We start from the raw sequence: 22,722 nt of genomic DNA on the forward strand, positions 1-22,722 counted from the left end.
ACACGAATTCTGCCAGTGCATAACACCATACTAGATTGCTTCCTCTGTTTTCAAATTTATGAACGATTAACTCTTTACCCTCTACTTAATAATTGAAGAGCTTGCTTCCAAAAGGCGCTAAATCCATTGAAAAAAAAATGATGGATTTAGCGCCTTTTGAAAGTAAGCTCTTCAATTTATAATGATATTACATGTTAAATCCATACCCGAAATTACTTTTTGCAATGTCCCACTGAGATTACCATATTTATTAATATTGTGTTAGAGCATATACTGAAACTGGGTAATTTTATGTATCAAACGTCCCTCGCAGGTCAATAGTAAAGCTCTCATTAGTGTTTGTTGCTTTCTCGTATTATGTTCGTTCACTTATTCTCTCAAAAAAATGAGACTATTTAAAGGAGAACATGTCCTAGTCCAAGCTAGAAATATGATGATCGCATTCGTTGACCAATGTACTGCGGTAATATTATACTCCAACACACCTGATCATGGTATATATACACAAACGTTATGGTGCGAAACAGGTATCTTCATTGAGGTGTACACATAATGTACCTTTGCAGCGTCTCAGGAAAACGCTCCACAACACTGTAAAAATGAACTTTCTCTTCTATCCAACTTATAGCAACGCAACACTATATGTCATTTTTACAAAACGGAGTAAACGTCTCTCTAACAAAAATGTTTTAACGAATGATTTTTGAACATGACAACACTGCTTCATTCATTGTTTTCATCAATGGATTATGATAAACATCACAGGTTAAATTGATTTTGGTTTCCTTTGTATTTTTTGCTCTGCACTTGAATTCAGCCTATTAAAGGTGAAAGTGTTTTTTTTTAAGGCACTCTTAAAATTGGCATTTGTTCTCATACTTCCGGATTATATTGCATGGTTGTCACGTTTGTAATTAGGTTAATGGAGCCTATGTGATTCCCTAGCTCCGTCATGATGAATGGTTCAGAGATGATTTAGCCAAAATATAAGTTAACATTGAAAGGTTCGCTAGTGCGCACCTTCTCATCATTTTCCGGAATGAAAGAACTTTCGGACTTACAAATCATATTTCATTTTCACATTAACAACCCTTCGGCGTAACAAACTGTAATTAATTTTCGGAATATCAAACCTTCGGAATAATGAACCTTATTGGATTTTCGGATTAGAGAACGTTCGGACTATTTCTGATCGACATACCTTTGGACTTACGAACTTTATTTACGAATCTTATTACATGTTAGGATTAACGAACCTTCCAAATACCGAATTTGATATCATTTTTTAGACCAACAAGCCTTCTGAAACTCTCCACAAATGTTCGGATTAAGGAACCTTATTTCATTTTCAGAATACAAACATCTGGGTATAGGGAGTTTGTGTGTTTCGGAATAACGAACATCCAGAATGGCGAATATCATCCATCGTATATATTCGTCGTTGTTGTGACGTACACGTCAAGACACAGTTCATAAAATGAGTGTAAAAGCATATTTAGAGTTCTGGTTCATGAGGAATACTCTCATACACTGTTGAATTGAAGTCATCTTCTCTTCTTGGGGAAATGTCGCTTTCGCAGAAATCTGTTTCTGTGGATGGAAAGTTGTTTTGGCTTTCACAGCGACCATTGATGTTTTCATCAGTATGTGCTTCTAAAACGAGATAGCCATGTTCATCCAGCTCATGCTCCACTCTTGGCGTGCTAGGATAGATAGAAGCCGCATATAAAGGATCGTTCTGGGTCATCACATAAGGACAAAAATCGTCATTTCCTTCGATATTCCAGTAAGTAGGACAGTACTGCAGTTCTGGAATGTTCGCGGATTGGTCAGAAGCTGAGGGAATTTCGTGGTATATTGACGATTCGACGTTTCCAGACTGACTAGTGTCACCTGCAGCTCTTGTGGGCTGATTAGATAATGCTGTGCCGACTGTGTTACCACTGGGTGAGACTCTGTTGATATCACAAAGCTCTATCGTACCCCGACTTGCCTGAGGTTGATGTCTTGTAACTCTGCGCAGACTGACATTGGAAAGGAGGTAGCCGTCTTCATTAACGTCGTCTTCCTCTTTATCAAAATGCTTTGATTGAAGAAATATGACCTCCTTCTTCCCTTTCTTTCCTGAGCCTGACATGTCCATGTACAGTGCTTTCGTGTTATCGGCTCCAGTATTTATACACTCAAGAAAGTGTTCAATATCCTGGTGTATAACGTCATAAGAAGGACGTGACCTAGTTTCTGATGAACTTGCAATACCTCTCCCGCTGCTCATTCTAGTTTCAAGAGACAGGTCTGGTGATATGTAACCCTACACAATGAAACACACACAAAGTTGCCTTGCAGCACAAGTATCATAGAAAATAATGGAAATGGTTAGTATTTTCTGCTTAAGAATAGATAAACTTGCATGTTCCCACATCATCAAAACAGTTGGAAGTTAAGAGAAAAGAGAATCTGAAAAATAGGGCATATGTATGTCAGTACACTGCTTGGGTCAACTTATTGTGTGTGGACCAACTTGGCATTTAAAATTTAAAGAAACTACACGTGATTTATTGTGAAATAAACGTAGACCTTGGGACACTCAGATTCCGTTTATGTCAAGGCAGCAATCAAAAGCCCTGCGGTCCGTTGAGTTTCTAAAATAGATACGCATTCTGAGGTGGAAAATGAGATACCCAACTTTTAACGGAAGTAGTTTGGTGTACGTATAAAATCAACAAATCGAACAGATACGCATATACGATCATACATGCTTACCGGGGAAATCAAATCTATGCAACTTTTTGTGGATTTTCTGCTCCACGTTGAGCCTATATTTATTCTTTTTGTTGTTGTTGTTGCTTTTCAGATGACTCTATACTTTCTCATGTCAGTTCAAATGCAACATACTCACGTATGTCTGTTCTATGAAGCACGTATGGTATTCATGTAGTATACTCCTATTAAAAACCAAAATAAGCTATAACTTTCCAAAGAAACTTTTAACAAAAAGTTGGTGGAGTTTTCCAGCTTAACGTTTCCTTTTCAAGCCTGTGCTCACCCTTCCCAAATTAAAAAAAAAAAAAAACCGCACATATAGACAGTGAAATTATCAGTTCTGAAATCGAAACCTGTGACCCATAAGACGTAATTCGTATGTTATTACCGCTGCACGGTTCTCATACGCGTTCTCTGGATGAGCTGTGGCGCCTCCGTGATCTCCTGTGCCTTCAATATAAGTCGAAGTGTTTGGCGGATCCAGCTGCGACAGCTCTTCACTGGACTGGACTTTCGAACGTCTCGAAGCTTTTCGACGCCTGCGAATAGCATTCCATGAATAAAGACATATAAAAATAGAAATGAATGTATGCCAAATGTGTGGAGGGGATGTTGTTGCGGGTGATAGTCTAAATAGATACATTAATCTGGTGTCTATTCATATTTTTACATCACTTTTAATAAACACGATGTGATAAACAATTCCCATAACTCCAGCATTGTCTACCATAGTGCAATACAAACAAAATACCAAGACGTTTTGTTCAGTCGAAGTACATAATGTACCCAAATGAGTTTAACTTTTTGCAGCAAAGTTTTTATATGAGTCAGACTAAATCGAGATGTAAATTTCCTCTTTAAATTAGTGAACCTTTCATTATAATCGTTATGTCACAAAATACCAGCAGAATGCCTCGATGGGTAAAACAAGCAATTATAGTACAGGTGCTCATTCCTTTTTCCTGATACGTTAATTAATCGTGCTATTGAGATTTGCTAATATTTCGCACTGGCTTAACACACAAAACTGTCTTTATTTTTGGTCACCATTGTAATCGTTTGGTGGTGAGATTCCACAAATGAAGTGATACAAAAATATATTCTTTTATATTCTCAGATTTTAGAGAATGACTACAATTAGAGATTCTGAAACTGAATTCTCGGCGCCATGTGTTTTCGTGATGACCTCGCATATATATATATATATTTTTTTTTTTTTGCACAACAACACATGTAATACAACAATCAATACGGCATCCATAATATGCACTTAGCAGTAGCATACACCCGATGCTGCCTTTGAATTATTTATCATGCATTTTGCAGAACCCTCAATGAATTGATAAACTACCCCCTTTCCCAAAGTTCATACAATCATCACCTTTCCTTTTGATGTTTGCGCCAAGCCCTAATCATGGACAGTATGACAAGCACTGCGAAAACAACACCAAGAAGGGTCCCCAGGATGTAGGTAGTAAAATACATCTCATAAGGTTTGGTATCTGGAAGATAGATAATTTAGTTATACCGTCGTCACCTTTGAAGTACATACGTGAACAGTTTGTTTTCTTGTTATTTTTTTTTCTCTGATAATCACTACAGGCAGATAATGCTGCCTTTCATCAGACTGGCTATCATATACAGAAATAATCTTATTTCATAACCTGGCAAGAATTATCATATTTCTCAAATTAATCTTGTTTCATGCATACCGTTTAAGAAACTATTTCCTGATTTGACTTTGCTAATGAGGAGCTATCATTTCCTGTTACGACAGAATGAGATGAGAAAATTAACAAAATTGGCTCTCTTTAAAGCGTTTTATTTACAAAATGGTAGTTGGTTGTTGGCTTTGGAAATTAATGATCTTGAAGGAAAGCGTAAATGGCAAATTATTAACAAATTTGCAATCAGTTTTGAATGGTGGCAGGAAAGCATATTACAACAGGCTCTGATCTTGGAAAAGCATCCAGACTTGACTAGGTTATTGAAAGAAAATATAACGAGGTTACAAAACATAATCGATCGAAAGTCATTTTAGACTTGCTAATTTTCTAAAATGAAAGGGATGCCCATAATGAAACTCCTCCCCCCCCAAAAAAAAAAAAAATGTTTTTTCATAAGATCTACGGAAATTTTTAGCAGCTTTATTTTTTTTTCTCCGTTGAAGAAAAGCTCAAGACAAAGAACCGTTCTTAATTGACAGTGGACATTTTGACCTTTAAATTCTAGTATCTTTTTTTTTTTTGCCACGTTTTCAAACTCTAGTGTCCGCAGCATTTTTATGTTAAAGTGGCCATGATGATCTCAAGTCACAAAGCTTCAGAGTATTGGGAGTAAACATTTGCATCGTGACTCCGATATTATGCCATTAAGTATCACGAAAGCTTTACTCATCCTTATACCATGAGACATTGAATTTGACATTGTAATCGCTTGAAATGAGGCAAGTAAAATATCCGAAATCTCTAGAGTATCACGAGCTCTTTACTCGTCCTTATTCCATAAGACATTGACATTTTCATCGCTTGAACCGAGGTTAGTGAAATATACCGAAATCACTATGGATAGCCACATGTAGTTTGATTTGTCAATATCATACGATCAAGTCCATGAAAGGATTGTATTATAGACAATAGCAAATTGCAGGCGAGTAGAGGCAAATATTTTTTGATGTAATTATCGCCTACGGGTTGAACACTAAACTCACCTGACTGAGACGTTACAGTTGTGTCTCCCAACGTTGAAGTCAGAGTTGTCTGCGTCTTCCCTGTGCATTCAAATAAGGGAGTTCACGGTTGTGATTTGCGCATGTGCAGAACAAAGGTCAAATGAGAATGTCTGTGTATTTGCCACTGACTTTAAAACGTAAAGAAGTCTCGAGCAACTCTGAGAATCTGAATTGTGTCAGTGCAAATGAGACATGCCCTAACCATGAACTCCCTTATAAACCCACTGCAATTATTGACGACATACATGTTGATGATATAATTATACAGCTTAAACAGTTTGTGCCTTTCTGACAGCACTTTTATGGGCAACTTCACTTTGATCGAGGTATTTGTCGTGCATTAGTGGGCATAATAAAAATGCCGACGGTATAATGAATTCATGTAATATTGTCTTTTTCCCTATCAATTATTATTCGTTGTAGTCAAATGAAGTGATAGTCTTTGCCGATAACAAAGTTTAAACAAGATCACCATTTTGCACTTTCAACTTCTACGGACTGTACAGTAATTACCGGTTTATTTATTTTTTTTTTTTGGTGTTTATCAAAAACGCTTGATATAATTACAAGGGCTAATCAATGTTTATACATGTACCAAATATCAATTACTGTTAGATTATAATTATTACCATCATGACAAATGTTTTATACACACAAACAGTATTCACATGTAATTCATAATTATGACTGTACTTGCCAACTGCAATACATACCTATATAAGTGCTTTCTATACTTTGTGTAGGCATTGTGCTGATAATGACATCTTGCCATTCTGCGTCTGTGAACAAACATTCCCATCCCCAAAAACAATGAAAAACTCATGAAAAGATATTATGTGATACTTTATAGAGGTAATACTGTCGTAATGAAAAGGACTGATATGTGTGCTGTAGTAGTTTTGGAGGGATTAAATGTTGAAGATGTTCGGTAAGCGTTCTTGATGTTTACTCTTTTGGTATACAATATTCAATTAAGAGGGGAAAATATAAATTGGGCATTTTGCAAGCACATGACATACTCATGAATATAAGAGTATATGAATAAGTCAAGGTTTATCAATCCTAATTAATTAGTCAAAGGGTATTAACACTACAGCGAAAAATTCCGGGTAGACAGAAATTTGTAGCTATAGGGTATAATCTCATGTCAACGTATTTTACTGATTTTAATATTTCAATTTTTCTCGTATAAGACGTGGAAGTACTAATTACAAGACCATGGCATAAATGCACACACACACACACACATACACACACACACACACACAAAAATACTTCATAAAACTTCTCTCATTCATGACGCAAAGAAAAATACTGTCTCTGTTTACCTTCTCTCACACTTTTGATACAAAGCAACAGAGCATAGATTACTTGAGATAAAATTATTGCTAATGTCTGGTAAATTTGTAGGACAGGCCGTTTGTTTTACTTTCGACTGCTTGGCAAGAAGGGACTGAAGCGTTCCAAACCGGGAAGTAAGTCGACCATCCTGATAGTCCCACACACTGCAGTGTCGCACTCCCGTTGACGGCGTAACCTTTGTCACAGCTGAGAGTTATCTTCGAACCTAAGCTCGTGATGCCAGAGTCCCAACTTCCATTGGACACAATCCCAGGATGATCACAAAATCCGACGGAGACTTCAATAAAGGAGAGGTGTAGGGAATTTCCGTGAGCCATGAGGGAAAGGTTGAAATAACCAGTATATATCATCAACCACCATATACCATATAGAGAGACCTACTAAAGCAATCATGAGACTTGCATTAACCTATGACGCCACTGGCGAATATAATGAATATGAAATCATAATGACTGCATACATTAATGTATTTATGAATATGACATAAAATAGAATACAATGCAAGCCAGAAAATGTGATTCTATGAATGGATTACTTCCTTAATATTACTATTTACGGGACCCTGTACAAGGGGGTTCTAAACTATCAGTTAAAAAGGAGAAGCGTTGATGTGCATTGATAAGTTTTGTTATGGGGATGAACAGATAAGCATATAAGCCATTCTGTAATTACACTTTGCGCATGAGCAGAAAGTATTGTACTTTGCCATAAGCGGTTGTGATGTAACGATTATTCACGTAATTCTTACAAGCAGTGTTTGACAATTTTCTGTTTGTTTTTTGTTTATTTGTTTGTTTTTAGGGCGCTGCACTGTAATGACCAATTCACATGCACTTCAAATGCAATGAACACATCAACCTGACAGCAACAAAGTGTTCATAAAAGCCCAGGGTTTGGCAAAATGATAACAAAAAAACTCTGTGTTCAGGCATTCAATGCAAAACCGTTTATGAAATGCTTCTCACTGGTCTCCTGCTGGTTTAGGCAAATACGTTCTTCTTCATTTTTTGATATGAATCTCATAGAATGTTATGTCGAGCAAGCCTATAATACATTATGTCTCTTGAGTGAAGTGGGTAACCAACTGAGAAAAAAAGTCATTCTCGAAATGTGCACATGCATACAAAAGGTCTATTGTGAGGACTACATGTATTAACTGCAAACAATAATACTGTCTTCATAATCATTGATGCTTGCCTACAATATATTTTGGTTTTGATAGATACTTTATTTTCTGCAAATCAATATATACATAAATTGAATAATCGTGAACATGGGAAACATACAAAGTATATTTGAAACAGAGTCGTTTGACTTGCATAAACAACGATATAAAAGGAAATTAATGATATTACAGTATGCATGTCTATGCAGCTGGGATTACAATAACAATATCATATTTAAGAAATGATAATGCAGAGGGCCGCCATTGTAAGCATTGCTTGAAAAGATGGCCGGCCCGAGGAGAAGGTAGGTAGGTAAATTGGTAAACAATACAAATTCTGCTGCGAAGATAGCAGGGGAAAATAAACTCTGATGTGTGATGGTGGTGAATGTGCGTGCGAGTGCTTGAGAGTGCACAGGGGCAGATAGGCTGGGATTTGGAATGATAAAATTGGTTTGCTGGAAGAGGGAATGACTTACGATGTTGCTACTATCGGGAGACCAACATAAGTCATATAAATTATTCATACTTAATTCGTATTTGAAGTATACTGTGATAAATATGCTTCTTTAAGTTTGCTTTGAATGAAAACAAGGAGGCACACTGTTTCAACTCCTCAGGAAGAGTGTTCCATGTATCCGGACCGTGATGTCTAATCGACTTTTGAGCAAGTAAAAGCTTTGGATTACTTAAATGAAAATCATGGGAACGACGGGTAGGGTATGAGTGAATATGATCATTAGTTACTTGGGCATTATGGAAAAATATGGTAATAAATTTCGAATGTGTTTATACATAAATATAGCAGTTAAGTATGAATGTATATCATGGGCCTTTAGAGTTTTTAGGCGATAAAATATGGGATCAGTGTGAGCCAAAAAATTTGAATGTGTGCATATACGAAGAGCCTTTTTCTGAAGAAGAAAATTGTGTTCAATTTGGTTTTGCTACAGTTGCCCCATACAATATTACAGTACATTACATATTCAGAGCCACACGCATCTATCACGCCAGACTCATCGAAAACTGCGGAGATGATCATAAGAAGCTTTTCAACGTCGCCAATCGACTTTTGAACCGCAAACAGTCATATCCATTGCCTAAACATGTCGATGGCTGTGTCATGGCTGAAACTTTTAGTCAGTTTTTTCATTCGAAAGTTGAAAAAATCCGAGATAATTTCAATTGTAATGTTGTACTATCTGAATCTGAACCTGTTACCTCTTCCACACTGGAAACCTTCCAACATACAACTACTGATGAAATACTTCTCCTTCTTCGTAAATTGCCTCCTAAATCCTGTCCATTGGATCCGGTTCCAACCATTCTCTTAAAGGACTGCGCACCCACGTTTGCCCCGATTATTTCTCAAATTGTTAACCTCAGTATCGAGCAAGCTACCGTACCCTTATCTTTAAAGAAAGGTCTGATCCGTCCTTTGCTGAAAAAAACCTTCATTGGATAAGGAATCATTGACAAGTTATCGTCCTGTATGCAATCTTTCATTTTTGTTCAAGATTTTAGAGAGAGTTGTGTTTTCGAGACTCTCAGACTATATGCTGGAACATGGTTTATTCGATCCTTTACAGTCGGCTTATCGCCCTCACCATAGTGTGGAGACACTTTTGATAAATGTTTCTAGTTATATTTTAAGGGAAATGGATTCCGGATCCGTCACAGCAATGGTTTTGTTGGATCTGTTTTCGGCCTTCGACACTGTAGATCACAGAATTCTTGTCAATACACTTAGAAGTTTGGGTATCCAGGGACAAGCTCTCGAATGGTTTAAATCATACCTATCACACCATTCACAGTCTGTTCTTTTGAATGGTGTCATATCGTCTTCAAAGCCATTAGGCTGTGGTGTACCTCAAGGCTCTGTTGGCGGGCCCACCCTTTTTTCTATCTATTTGATCGGTCTGCGGAAAATATTTCAAAGGCATTCTGTTCGGTATCATCTATATGCAGACGACATACAAGTTTTTGTATCTTTTCCACCACATCAAATCCAAGCATCTCATGCACTGCGCTGTCTAGAAAATTGCATCATTGATATTGATGCTTGGATGAGGTCTAACTCATTGTTTCTAAACCACAGCAAGTGTGAATTTATCCTTTTTGGTTGTAAATCTCACTTGAATAAGTTGGATATTAATTGTATTTCGATTGTAGGTAATGATATTCCTCTGTCAAAGTCATGTCGCAATCTGGGTGTTATGTTTGACTCTCGCATGGCTATGTCCGATCAAATCACCAACATTTCTAAATCAGTCCGTTATCAATTGCGCAATATTGGTTTTATTCGCAAGTATTTGACTCGCTCTGCCACGGAAAAACTTGTTCATGCACTTATTTCTTCACGCCTTGATTTTGGTAATGGTTTGTTTTTCAATCTACCAAACTCGCAAATTGCCCAATTACAAAAGCTACAAAATGCCGCTGCACGTATTGTTTCTTTGTCAAGTAAACGCAGTCATATCACACCTATCCTGAAGAGTCTTCATTGGTTGCCTGTACAGGAGCGAATTCGGTTTAAGATACTTCTTTTGGTTTATCATGTTATTGAGGGAACAGCTCCTGATTACAATGTTTGTTTGTTTCGTCAATACCAACCTTCACGAACTCTTCGATCCTCAACTTCAGGTCTCTTACATATTCCGTTTTCTAGGAAATCTTGGGGGGAACGTGCTTTCGCTCACGCTGGACCAACACTGTGGAATTCACTTCCTCGTGAGCTGAAAGACTCAAGCTCTATAACATCTTTCAGGAGTAATTTAAAATCCTATCTGTTTAGCAGTGCATTTTGAAGACCAGTGTCTTTTGAAGACAGACTTTCATGTCTTTTTTTCTTCTTCTTCATCTTCTTCTATTACTGTGATGTACTTGTATTTTCAATCTGTTTGCTTTGATGTACCTATTGTAAAGCGCCTTGAGCATTTAATCAAAGTGGAGAACGGCGCTATAGAAGCGTATGAAAATGTATAAAACATGTTTTATCAATATTCAATGAAAGCTTATTACTTCTAAACCATTTCGAAATATTACTTAATTCCATGTTAAATGTATCAACCAATGTTACAATATCCTTGTGGGAATAAAAGACATTGGTGTCGTCTGCTTATAAAATGAAGTTTAAACAAAGAGAGGAATTAATGATATCATTAATGTAAATCAAAAAAAGTAGGGGCCCGAGGATAGATCCCTGAGGGACACCACATGACACGTTCAAATGGAACGAATGACTGGATTTAAATGCAACATATTGTTTTCGATGACTTAGATAACTTCTAAACCATGACAAAGTAATCCCTCTCACGCCATAATTATGTAATTTTTCAAATAAAATGTCATGATCAATAGTGTCGAATGCTTTACTAAGATCCATAAAAACTCCGATTATGTGCTCCTTTTTAATAAGCGCATCAATAATATTATCAACAGATTTGATTATAGCATAATCGGTAGAAAATCCTTTCCTAAAACCAAACTGATTCACATTTAATATTTCATTTTCAATCATGAACGAGGAGAGACGCTTATAAACTAATTTTTCTAAAATTTTCGATATTGCAGGTAACAATGAGATGGGTCTATAATTTTTCACCAATGATGGATCTTCTCTTTTATAAATGGGGATAACTTTGGCGATTTTAAAAGAGTCTGGAAACTCACCGTTAAGTAAGGATAAATTAAATATATGGGTGAGAGGGGCTGCTAAGGGGTGAATTATTTTTTTCAAAAAATTCACCCTTAAGTTGTCAGGCCCACAGGAATTACTACATTTCAGAGATCGAACAATATCAATAATTTCTGATTCATTTATTGGAGTAAAAAACAAGGAGTTTTGATTACTTTCAGATATAATTTTTGATATCATTTATGAGAATAGATGCAGCTATAGAAGGACCAACATTAACAAAAAAAAAATTGTTAAAAATATTTGCAATTTGATCAGGATTAATAATAACTTTATCATTATGGGTAATGCTAATCAGGACATTCCGTAGGTTTCTTTTTGAGTATTTCATTAACAATCCGCCAAAGAGCATTTTTATCATCCTTATTAGATTCGAGTTTATTTGAAATATATGATTTACGTGAAACTCGAATCAAAGAAGTGAATCTATTTCTATATGTTTTATACCTTTTCGCGTTTTCAGGAGTAGGTTTCCTCAGAGATATTTTATTTCACACTCTAATGTCAAGAAATCTTTGCTTCCGATACTCACTGTTAAATGAACGATGTCGGTTGGAGTCAATTTCTGTCGCAAATGGACATGTCCAACTGTGAGAAAAGTTTCCGCCAGAAATCATCTGCGCATACGTTTCAGACTGAAAATAAATGCACACTCCTTGTTGTACGACAGCAACGCCATTGCTTTCGGCCTGTCTTCTACAGGTGGACATGCACTCGCCGTCCGAATCAACGCCAAGTTTAACTTGAGATGCTGCTTGAAGGTTTAGTAGGTTACCTTTGTAGCATCCGAGAAATCCAGGCTCTACAGCAGTCATAAAATGTTGTCATTTAAACGTGCCTATGGTTTCCTTTTTACTCAAGAATTATTCCAGTCACTGAAAAATCAAAATGTAAATATTGCAGAACAACTGAAATGACATTTTAACAAGCATTTCTGATTGAAAACAAGTCCATTTCTTTATACCTGAAGCACCTGGAAATAATAATTGTAAAGAAATCTATACATATGACATCGGAATTTATGGCTGCTCGCATTATACATTTTGATCTCGCCATAGACAATCATTATTTGTTTGTTCATTTCCATCTGAGAAGATGGCTGGATAGCCCATATTCAGCTACATTAAGCTGGTCTTCCATGGGGTCAAGTTGGATGTGAGGTGAGATCACTTCACTGGGTTAAACACCCTGCTCTTTGCAATGAACGAATGACGCGGGGTCTTTTACGTGCATGAGTTGTTACTCTCTTGCTAGAGGGGATGGTATGCTTACACACAACATTGCTCAGTCCAGACTCGGGTTCGAACCCGGGCCCTTAGGATCGTGAAGCAGACGCGCTACCGACTGAGCCAACTCACCGCCCTAACCTAAAAATATTCAATTCATCTATGATGACCTATAATAATGATGTAATTCGAAAATTTCTGATTTTTACATCTCTCACCTCGACATTGGAGTCTAACAATCCTGTTTGAGGAACACTCAGGAGTTGTCTTTAAGCAGTCCACTATACGCAGCGGCTCTGTGCATTGATATTGTACAAAATAGTTAATGAGCAATTCCTACGTTTTGAACGCTGCAAAAAGCTTTAGACATAAACAACAGCTGCCATATCTGATAAGTGTGCATGTATGAAGAAAACAAGCTACATAGTACAGAAACAAGGTGTCAAAAATCAGTTTTGAAAATATATCTTGGCATTAAAGATTTTGCATGTACAGAAAATGAATCTTTAAGTATTCTAATAAAAATTGATTGTTGCATCTATACTATTTAAGCTTGTGACAAACCTGTATTGGTGTTCGTCATTTGTAAGTCCAGCAAGAAAAACAGCATTAAAACAAAAATAACAATAATATCAGTAATACTGAAATATCATGAAATCAAAAGTGTTGCACGTATGTACAAAAAATAATAATAATAATAGTGACAATACCTCACAAACTGTTGCTTATGAATATCCATCTTTTATTAAATCTTAAAGATTTCGCGTTCGGACGAAGACTTTATGCTCTCCAACTATCAACTTTCCCTTTGTCTGTGATGCGATGCATACTATATTCTACATGAAATGGTACACATGCATTATGCACTCACAAATTTTTATCGGCTTGCATAATGAAAATCATGACAGTTCTGCTGTTACCTTCACCACAAGAGAGGACTAGAGTCTTGTGTCGCGTTGCTGTAGTACCATTGGCAAAAATAGACTGGCTTGTATACTCCATTGCGGCCGGGAAGCCGAGCTCTTTGCAGACCAGTTCAGCTGCTTTGGGAGTGAATCCATCCCTGCAGACGTATTTATCTGATTCGATGACCACCAGGCCTTCACGGGGAGAGGGTCCATCAACCAGCTTCACTAATGGTATCCCTTGAAAATTGATGTTTGAGAGAATAACATCATTTGTGGTTACTGCTAATGTATAATGATTCCATAATTATTATGAAATCATTCATTGTACCTCGTTCGAGCTAAAGATGATTTTACAGGGGAATATCGGAATGATAACATCTATATCCTTGTTATAGAGCTATTCACCGGAGGTCTCCTTGAGGATAAAGTGTATCAATTACAGCAGGAGAAACATTCCACTCTTCCTTTTTTTTTTATTGAATTAACATTGGCTTTGAAGCCTTAACACCCCTCCTACACTCCCAAACGGATGAAAAAAAAAAAAAAACCCACTAATAATGGCCCAGTATTAGAGATACCAACGAAGTCTCGAAGATATGTCAAATTTTTTGCATTGCTATTGTCATCTATGTCCCTGCAAATTTGGTGTCGCGATTTTATTTTGTACCATTTCAGGGATAGACAATGTATTTTACAATCAATCGTAGTTTACCCATACTGCTTCGTTGCATTGTTAATATGGATTTTGATGGCAAAAAAAAAAGTTGATATGCAAATAAGGTTATTTCTGCAGTGATTGAAAGTCTTCATAGGTACAAATTGCCACTTAATTTGATGTTAAGTATAAATGTGAATTATTTTGCGGGGCCACTATGGAATAACTGAAACTGTATAAAAGCAAACAACCACGACAAAAACGGGCGCCTTAAATCCCCTCCAAACGACCAGGACAGTGCTAAGATGCATTCTCGCTGCCGCCATCAAACTCAGAAGGGGGCTAGAGATTGAGAATCCGTGATTCTATCCCCTGACCCACAACAATAATTATTATATTCTCTCGTCAATCGAGAAAAAAAAATCATATAAACTTTGTCTAAGTAAACCATTATATTGATATCATGGCTTTAGATGCACATGACGCATTATGATATATATTTTAGTTCTTTGATTTCTTTTCAATTATGTCTACGTTTTGACGCAGTCCCACATAGATATCATCGACACACACAAGGACTTTGATTTTTTGTTCAGGATACCTATTTTCTAGTCATAGCATCATTATTCTGTGCCAAAAGAATGCAATTTTTGCTTCTTTGCCTGTAGATATTACCGTTTCACTTTACTGTCTACGTGGTCTACTGTCACATATGCGCTTTGAAATCACATGCCTTTTTGACAATTAAAGTGTACGCGCGGTCTACGCAATCATACATAATCTGTTGCAATTCAAGAGATAAAGTCAGGTTTAGGAGAACTGAAGGAAATTATTGTTGGAGTGAATAAAACAAACACAGCTTCTCCATGAAATTGTCATAGACACTTACCCTCGTAACACTCCACGGACATGGTAAATTCCACAGGGTAGATATATATACCATAACCATAGCTTCGTCTGATGGGTGAGCGATAAAAAGGGAGAATACTCTGTGTCTTTCACTATCAGATTCCGAGATTTCTTGTTTGCTATTTCATCAAGTCTTTCGAATCCCACCACTCCGTTGTTGATGTGATAGAAGGTATAGAGGATTCTCCTTCCACGGGGTGCCTGCAGAACCCAGCTGTCACGGTTGTCAACGCAGGTTTGGTCACACCGTATCTCCCGTTCAAGTGGAATCCCCGAACAATTTAGACTGTAATCTGTGTGATGATAAGGATCACAAAGAGTGCACGTAAATTAATGAATTATGAGAATAGCAATAAAAGGAACAATGAAAAGTTCCTCTAAGTATTCGAGCTGATGTCAGTTCTGTGACATGATTTAAAATGCCAAATCATGTACTATTTCTTGCCGAATTCTTGTAACGCATTCGTCTTCCTGGAGATCACAGGTCAGTAGTTAAGTTATCAATCGATGTTCTTTCACAAACGCAGCAGATAAAAATGATAAAGGTTAACTTTATTAAACCTATTACTTGTGGGAATTTTTAGGACAAAAGTTCAAGCATATCTGATAGAACATTCCATTCTCGTGTAAACACTGACTTGCTACAAGAACTGAGAAAGAGAGAAATGTGCGAGATATGTCAATGATGGAAAGAAAATTGAAAGGTACCCACATGTATTAGTTCCAAGTGCTGAGTAGTTCATAAAAGGATTGCTAAACATAAAATGAGCAGAAATCCATACGAGGAATATCATTCTTTCCTCCATCGCAAAAAAAAAAAAAAGAAAGGGAAATCATAGCACAGCCACTGCAGATAACTCCGAAATAACAGCACGCTACGAAAGTCTGAAAGTCGGTGTAATGTTCCCTTCAATCCTTACATACAACGTGGAATAGATACGAACAAAAAGTATTGTTGATGGTACTGAGCTGATTGATGACGCTGGAGTATTAAAAAGTCTGAGTGCGCATGATAAGAATGCGTTTTAAGAGCAGAATCTCATAAAGTTGTCTGGGCTTTCAAGGAAGCGATACAGGAGGATCCACAGCATGCAGCCACTCGAGAATGCCAATCATTAGTTTCAGTGATATAACGCCCACGCTGTCGTTTGAGATATTGTATTGTGTCATGTTATTACCACAGATCTATTATCATATTTCTGTGATAGTTACTGAAATTAATAAGATATACTTTCGGACTACATTATTACTGGCTAAGTGCTTCCAGCAAGCTGAACGACTCCATACAGAATTGTGCTGTACTATAGATGCATGTTTTGAACATGAAATATGTAAACCAAAGTGATAAACAAACCTCTTAAGGGTGGAAAACTACTTTCGACCAATAGTAAATTCACAAAGCATCGTCTTCCTCTCTCTCTCTCTCCATCTCTCTCTCCTTTTCTTTTTCTCTCTCCCTCTTTTCATCTCTTTGGCTCCTGCAGCTGTCGTACACTTTAAATGATATAAAATGTATAGTAGTCTTAATGCAAGAAGCTGAATCCGCCCATATTTTTTTTTTTCATGAGTACTGGATTAAAACCTGAATGATTAAGCTTTTTTGCATCTAATTGAAGTCTTGAGATATTTAAGGACATGTCCATCCTCACATACATATGGATTTAGTGAATGCAACAATGTTAGCATCTCAGTAAAAGTTTTGGGAAAATCGAACAATCGAACAATCCTTCAAAAGTTATGAATTTTTGAATTTTCTGCGTAGTCATTGCTGAATGAGAAGACTACTACAGTGTATGATGTCACATGCGTAAAACGATATAAAGAATATATAAAGAGAACTTCACAAAATTCAGTTTTTTAAAAAAGGGAACATTTCCCCGACTTGTCACTGACGTATGTTAAGTATGATATTATTCCCCGCCTTCTGAAAGAGGCAAGCCACGTGTGCTTTTATTATACGAAGAAAGTGAAAATATGTTTGAATTTTCTTTGCGTTTCTTTTATCATTCTACACACATGTGACATCTTTTGATCGTGCAGTGACTGAGCAAAACCATCAGAAATTCAGAAATTCTGAACGGATTGTCCGATTTTACTCAAACTCCCTGATGGCATCTACTGATTTGCTGCATTCACTTAATCCACACGTCTATGAAGGTGGACTTGTCCTTCAAGGATGGTCGCCAAAATTGCAGAGAAAAAGATCTGACGTTCTGTGAAAAGAGGGAAGCAAGAATCTCGAGTTAGCTGACCTTGGGAATTATGAGATATTCAAGATGGCCGTCAAATACAGAAATTGCCTTATATTGTTTTGATAACAAGCAGTGAAAGTCAAAAGTTTGGATGGTTTTAAACGTCATTGGAGGTGCAGAACACTTTGCTGGCTTAAATTCAATTTTAAAAAAAAAAAATCAGAATCACCTACATTGACCTAGATGACACACATTAAGGTTCCCCAAATCCGTTCTGGGGGTTTTCCCCGAGTTCTTAGATATGTAATCATTTTTGTTCTAATATTAGTGTAATAACTATGCGCGAAAATAGCAACGGATAAGCAAAGATGAATAAAAGTTAATAGAGGCGCCATTATTGCCACTACTATAGAATGAATATACATTTTTTTCAATGTTTTTTTTTTTTAATCTTTATCATAATTATGTTGAATTTATTCCATATACTTGGGCTCGTTCCCCCACGATATGGAAAATCACGACAGTGGTAGGCTCTTCCACCTGACGTGATATTTGCAGATCTTTCCTGCTCTGTAGAGTTATGTGAATGCAGTAGTATCTCTGCAATGTCGAGGAGGAAAAGGGCTCGAGTACATGTCACGAGACCTCTTCAGCTAATCGGTCACTCCCTGCGCGTGCGTAGATGTCCAATCGAAAGTGTACTAGTACACTCAGCAAAAAAAAAAAGAAAGTAAACACTTTTTTAAGTTTATATTTCTCATAAACGTTTGGCTAAAGATTAATGTATTATATACCATATGAAAGGTCATATAATTGGCTGTCAACCTGATAGGTTAATAAAAAGGGAAAATTCAGGCATGAGTGAACATCTGTGCATTTCTCTCCCACGGCACAAAAATAAAAATTGCAAAAGTGTATAAGTTGCCATTCATGTGTAAATGCTCTTCCATACCGATATAATACGAATAAGAATAAAAGACAAATTAAACAGAATAAAAAACAAAAATTAAGTTGCAAAAATAAGCCTATGATCTCTATGATATTCCTTGAAGGCCACAAGATCAATAAAGGTTTAAAATAATGGAGGAAAATGAAGAATCTTCTGTCAAATCCAAAGTCAAGTGATATGAGAGAAGAAGAATATTAACAAAATGGTTGGAATTTGAATTGATTTCCCAAATTTGAAAAATTGTAAATAACATTTACTTCGTGAACTTGTCTCATGAATTCTTAAATTACTCAATCAAAGAATGAAATAAGGAATTTTCTGATCATTTATACATTTTCGTGCCCTTACACCTTATTATTTGAGGTGAGCTGACAATCTCCTCATTTACTTTCCCACTTTACTTTTATTTGAGGTTATGAAGACATAAAGAGAAGGAAAACTTGTTTTAAAATTTCATTCATGTCTCTCATTGTGTTTAACTTTTTTTTCTGGTTATCATTGTCCTCTTGAAGGGCATTTGCAAATGAAAGAGAACGTGTCAATTTTTGCAATTTTTTATTTGCTTTGGAGGACAAAAATAAATGTGGTCACGCATGCGTAATATTTCAATTCATATTGACCGTATGGGTTGATAGCCAATTAAATTACTATATAATACATTGATTTTCATCAAATGTTTCTATAACAAATATAACCTCAAAAAAGTGTATACTTTTTTGTTGAGTGTATATCCCATACGATTTCCAAGGCTTTCAGGAAAGTGGAATTAAAGCGAGTATTGGTTGTCGATCATCTTTCGATTCATTTACCACATACTCACACACACACACACACACACACACACACACACACACACACACAGCACACATTTCCTAACAGGATACACTGTTTCCTCGATCGGGCAACTAAAGTTATAGACTGTTTACTTCTTTACCTGGCCACCAAATTTTGAAATTTCAAGATCTTAGTGGCCCGCTAGGGCTATCAGACACACACAAAAAAAGTATATAGTGTCTACCCAATACATATATAAATATATATACATGTGTGTGTGTGTGTGTGCGTGTGTGTATGTGTGTGTGTGTGTGTTTGTGTTCACATCATGTATTAGTATACTTATGTATATTATGTAAAACCTATTAAAGCACAACATGCCCTCATTATTTCATATGATTTTTTTTTATTAAATGAACAATAGCGTACACACAGGAGTGCTAGACATTTTTGTTGTTGTTTAACGTGTCATGGTTAACTTAAACAGAACTAAAGTAATACAGGTTTTATGATGAGGAACACTTTTTTGAAGTGATTTGGGAAAGCAGTCCAAACATTTAAATCCAAGATCCCCGATTCATTTTCCTAGGTTCATGATCATTCAATGCTTTTATACGGATGGAATACAATCTTTTGTCATAAATGTTGAGGATTTTCTTTTAAAAATTACTATCATCATTTCACATTCAATTTCAACATGCAAGGCTAGAAGAAGATGTATGTCACAATGTATGTCACAAGTCATGCGGTTTGACTTCAAAAGGAAACTTTTCTTAAGCTGTGAAAACTTACTAATGACTTGAAATGATTGCCCTCCTGCTGGATGAACTTGTGCAACTATTCTTCCATACACCGAGAATGAATGTAAAAGTGTAACTGAAGTTCGACCAAGCATAATTATTGTTTGTTGGTATTTCTGGTCTTCGGTCAGCTGCCTATGTCCATGAAAAAATAAAAAAATAATCCTCTCTCAAAATTTGTTTTCACTTTCATATTATCCTTGATCGCTAACAAATGTATAAACGTTGTTTGCCTCAAACGTGGAGGTGGAGTTAATGAACGGTAGATGCTCCCTATTCACCCCTATTCATCTACTTCCATTGCACTGAACATTTTAACTATTTTAGTCAGCATCGAAATCTTTTGATTCTGAACGCGGAATTTCACCTCTTGCACATGGATTAAATTGATTCGTTAAAAAATAGGTTGATAAAATGGTGATTTGATTCCTCTTTATTTCAAATCATTTGCTCCAGTATAGATGGTATAACTTTAAGGGTCGGCGTTTGGAGTGATCATATCCTTTTGCTTTTTTCTGTTTGTTTACGTATTAAGATGCATTTTTAGGATAAACACACAGCCGTTATCAAGCTCTTTCAACCCTTTTCCAGGATCTCTCCTTCTCAGCAATGAGCTCTTCAATGAGGGTGTTTACACTTTCACATCATTTTTTTGACATATTACATTAATCATTAATAAGCAGCGATAAGCCAGTTCTAATTCATCGATTTCCTGTCGGTTACAAAATTATCAATTTTCATGTTAATAACCATCGTGATATAATCGAAACCACAAGTTCCAAAAAGGCGTGAAAATTTTCTTATTTTTCCACGATGGACTTTCTCCTTCCCTTCCTCAACAAATTGATTGTGAACAACGAGATCAATTAAATAATGCTTCTTGTTAAGCTTCTTTCTATTGTACAATAGTAATACAATGTATTTTCAGTGTCTTTTATTGTACAATGGTGATACAATGTATTTTTAGTGTCTTTGTGACCTTCAGAAGTAGCACTGTGGACATTAATTAACCTTCTTACAACATCTACTAATGCTTATTTATTACCAGCGTTGCTATCATTATTCAAGTTCGACATTTTAGCTCTGGATGTCTTTTGGACATAAATGTAATAGTGCCGGGTATTTTCTGATAACACGAATTCTGCTAGTGCATAACACCAGACAATCAAGATTGTTATATTTTCGCTGTTTCCAATCTTATGAACGATGAATTCTTTACCCTCTATTTAATATGACAATATTACATGTGAAATCCATACATGAATTTACTTTATACAATGTCCCATTGAGATTACCAGAGTTTTGAATATTGTGTATACAGCATATACTGAAACTTGGCAGGTTGAAAGCATCCCTTGGAGGGCAAAGCTCTCAATAGGTTTTGTTGCTTTCTCTTGTCACTTATGTTCGTTCACTTGTTCACTTTCACCGTTATTGCGGTAATCTGATATTATATTGACGATAGTAAAAAGGAAAATCATTAAAAAGACCATTATTATAAAAATCGTATAACACATTTTACGTACTCATATGTATTTCTCAATACTTTTTTTTTCTACTTTTACACAAAACTAGCTTCTTCAGTAATAGCAAGGCACTTGCGATGTCTGCTAAGTCCAGGCCTGGCACGAAGAACGAAATGCCAGAAACCATTTTTTTTTTAATTTATGAGCAACATATACGTGTGTCATCTACATTGATAGCACTGAATTCTGATGACGTATTTACCTTAGATTGTATTATAGTTTTGTTTTTGTTTTTTAATTGGAAGGGCGGAAAATGAGACTATTTAAATGATGACATGTCCTAGTCCAAGCTAGAAACATGACGAAGTTTGTGCGTTCCCATAATTTTGAATTGCATTCATTTACCAATGTACTTCGCTAATTATATAGCCCAACACATCTGATCATCGTGCACACACAAACGTTATGGTCGGAAACATGTATCGTCAATGAGGTATACAGATAGATCATGTGCCTTTGCAGCATATAGAGGAAACACTCCAAAACAATATCCGTTAATACAGTCTACAAACATGAATGTGATTTGACATTTTGTCCTGTCAAGTATCCCACTCTCTGCTATAAGTCCTATAAAAAGGGAAGTTTATCTTACATTCATCTTATAGTAACGCAACCAATATGAGCTTTCACAAAATGGAGTGAATATTATGTTACTAACAAGAATATTGAAAAAAAAAAGAGTTTTGAATGACAATGATGCTTCATGAATAATTTTCATCAGTGGATTATGATAAACATCACAGGCTCAATTATTTTGTTTTGCGTTCGTTCATAAATATTACTTCTGCTTTGCACTTGGATTCAATCTATTAAAGATGAAAATTTGAAGGCTCTCTTCAAATAGGCATTTGTTCTCATACTTCCGGGCTATACTGCATGGTTGTAATTAGGTTTATGAAGCTCAAATGGTTCCTTAATGCTCCATATACCGAGTAGTTCACAGATAATTTAGCTAAAATATAAGTTGATATATTGGAAGGTTCGTTAGTGCGCACATTCTTATTATTTTCGGATTAACGAACCTTCGGAAAAACAAACCTGATATCACTTTTGGATTAACGAATA

The 22,722-nt window shown here is 36.1% G+C and overlaps 1 protein-coding gene across 1 annotated transcript; it reads right to left on the reverse strand.

The window, feature by feature from the left end:
• Positions 1 to 1,495: 1,495 nt before the first annotated feature.
• LOC140227759 (uncharacterized) lies at positions 1,496 to 15,418 on the reverse strand. Its single transcript, XM_072308159.1, has 9 exons — positions 15,397 to 15,418; positions 13,865 to 14,089; positions 13,163 to 13,240; positions 12,251 to 12,520; positions 6,912 to 7,133; positions 5,474 to 5,533; positions 4,145 to 4,265; positions 3,152 to 3,302; positions 1,496 to 2,311 (listed from the first exon to the last, which is right to left on the reverse strand). The coding sequence occupies exons 1-9, from the start codon at positions 15,416 to 15,418 to the stop codon at positions 1,496 to 1,498; spliced, it is 1,965 nt and encodes a 654-aa protein (XP_072164260.1).
• Between the last annotated feature and the right edge of the window lie 7,304 nt (positions 15,419 to 22,722).

Source organism: Diadema setosum, chromosome 4 (assembly GCF_964275005.1).
Source record: "Diadema setosum chromosome 4, eeDiaSeto1, whole genome shotgun sequence".
Classification (NCBI taxonomy): Eukaryota; Metazoa; Echinodermata; class Echinoidea; order Diadematoida; family Diadematidae; genus Diadema; species Diadema setosum.

Bases quoted from the DNA above. Each gene is read 5' to 3' on its own strand.
- LOC140227759 (XM_072308159.1), bottom strand. From the start codon at position 15,418: ATGTCCGTGGAGTGTTACGAGG. The intron at 5,534-6,911 runs GCCTGTCCTACA...TTGAATGCACAG, and splicing joins AGTCGAAAGTAAAACAAACG to GGAAGACGCAGACAACTCTG. The intron at 4,266-5,473 runs GTGAGTTTAGTG...TCTATCTTCCAG, and splicing joins AACTGTAACGTCTCAGTCAG to ATACCAAACCTTATGAGATG.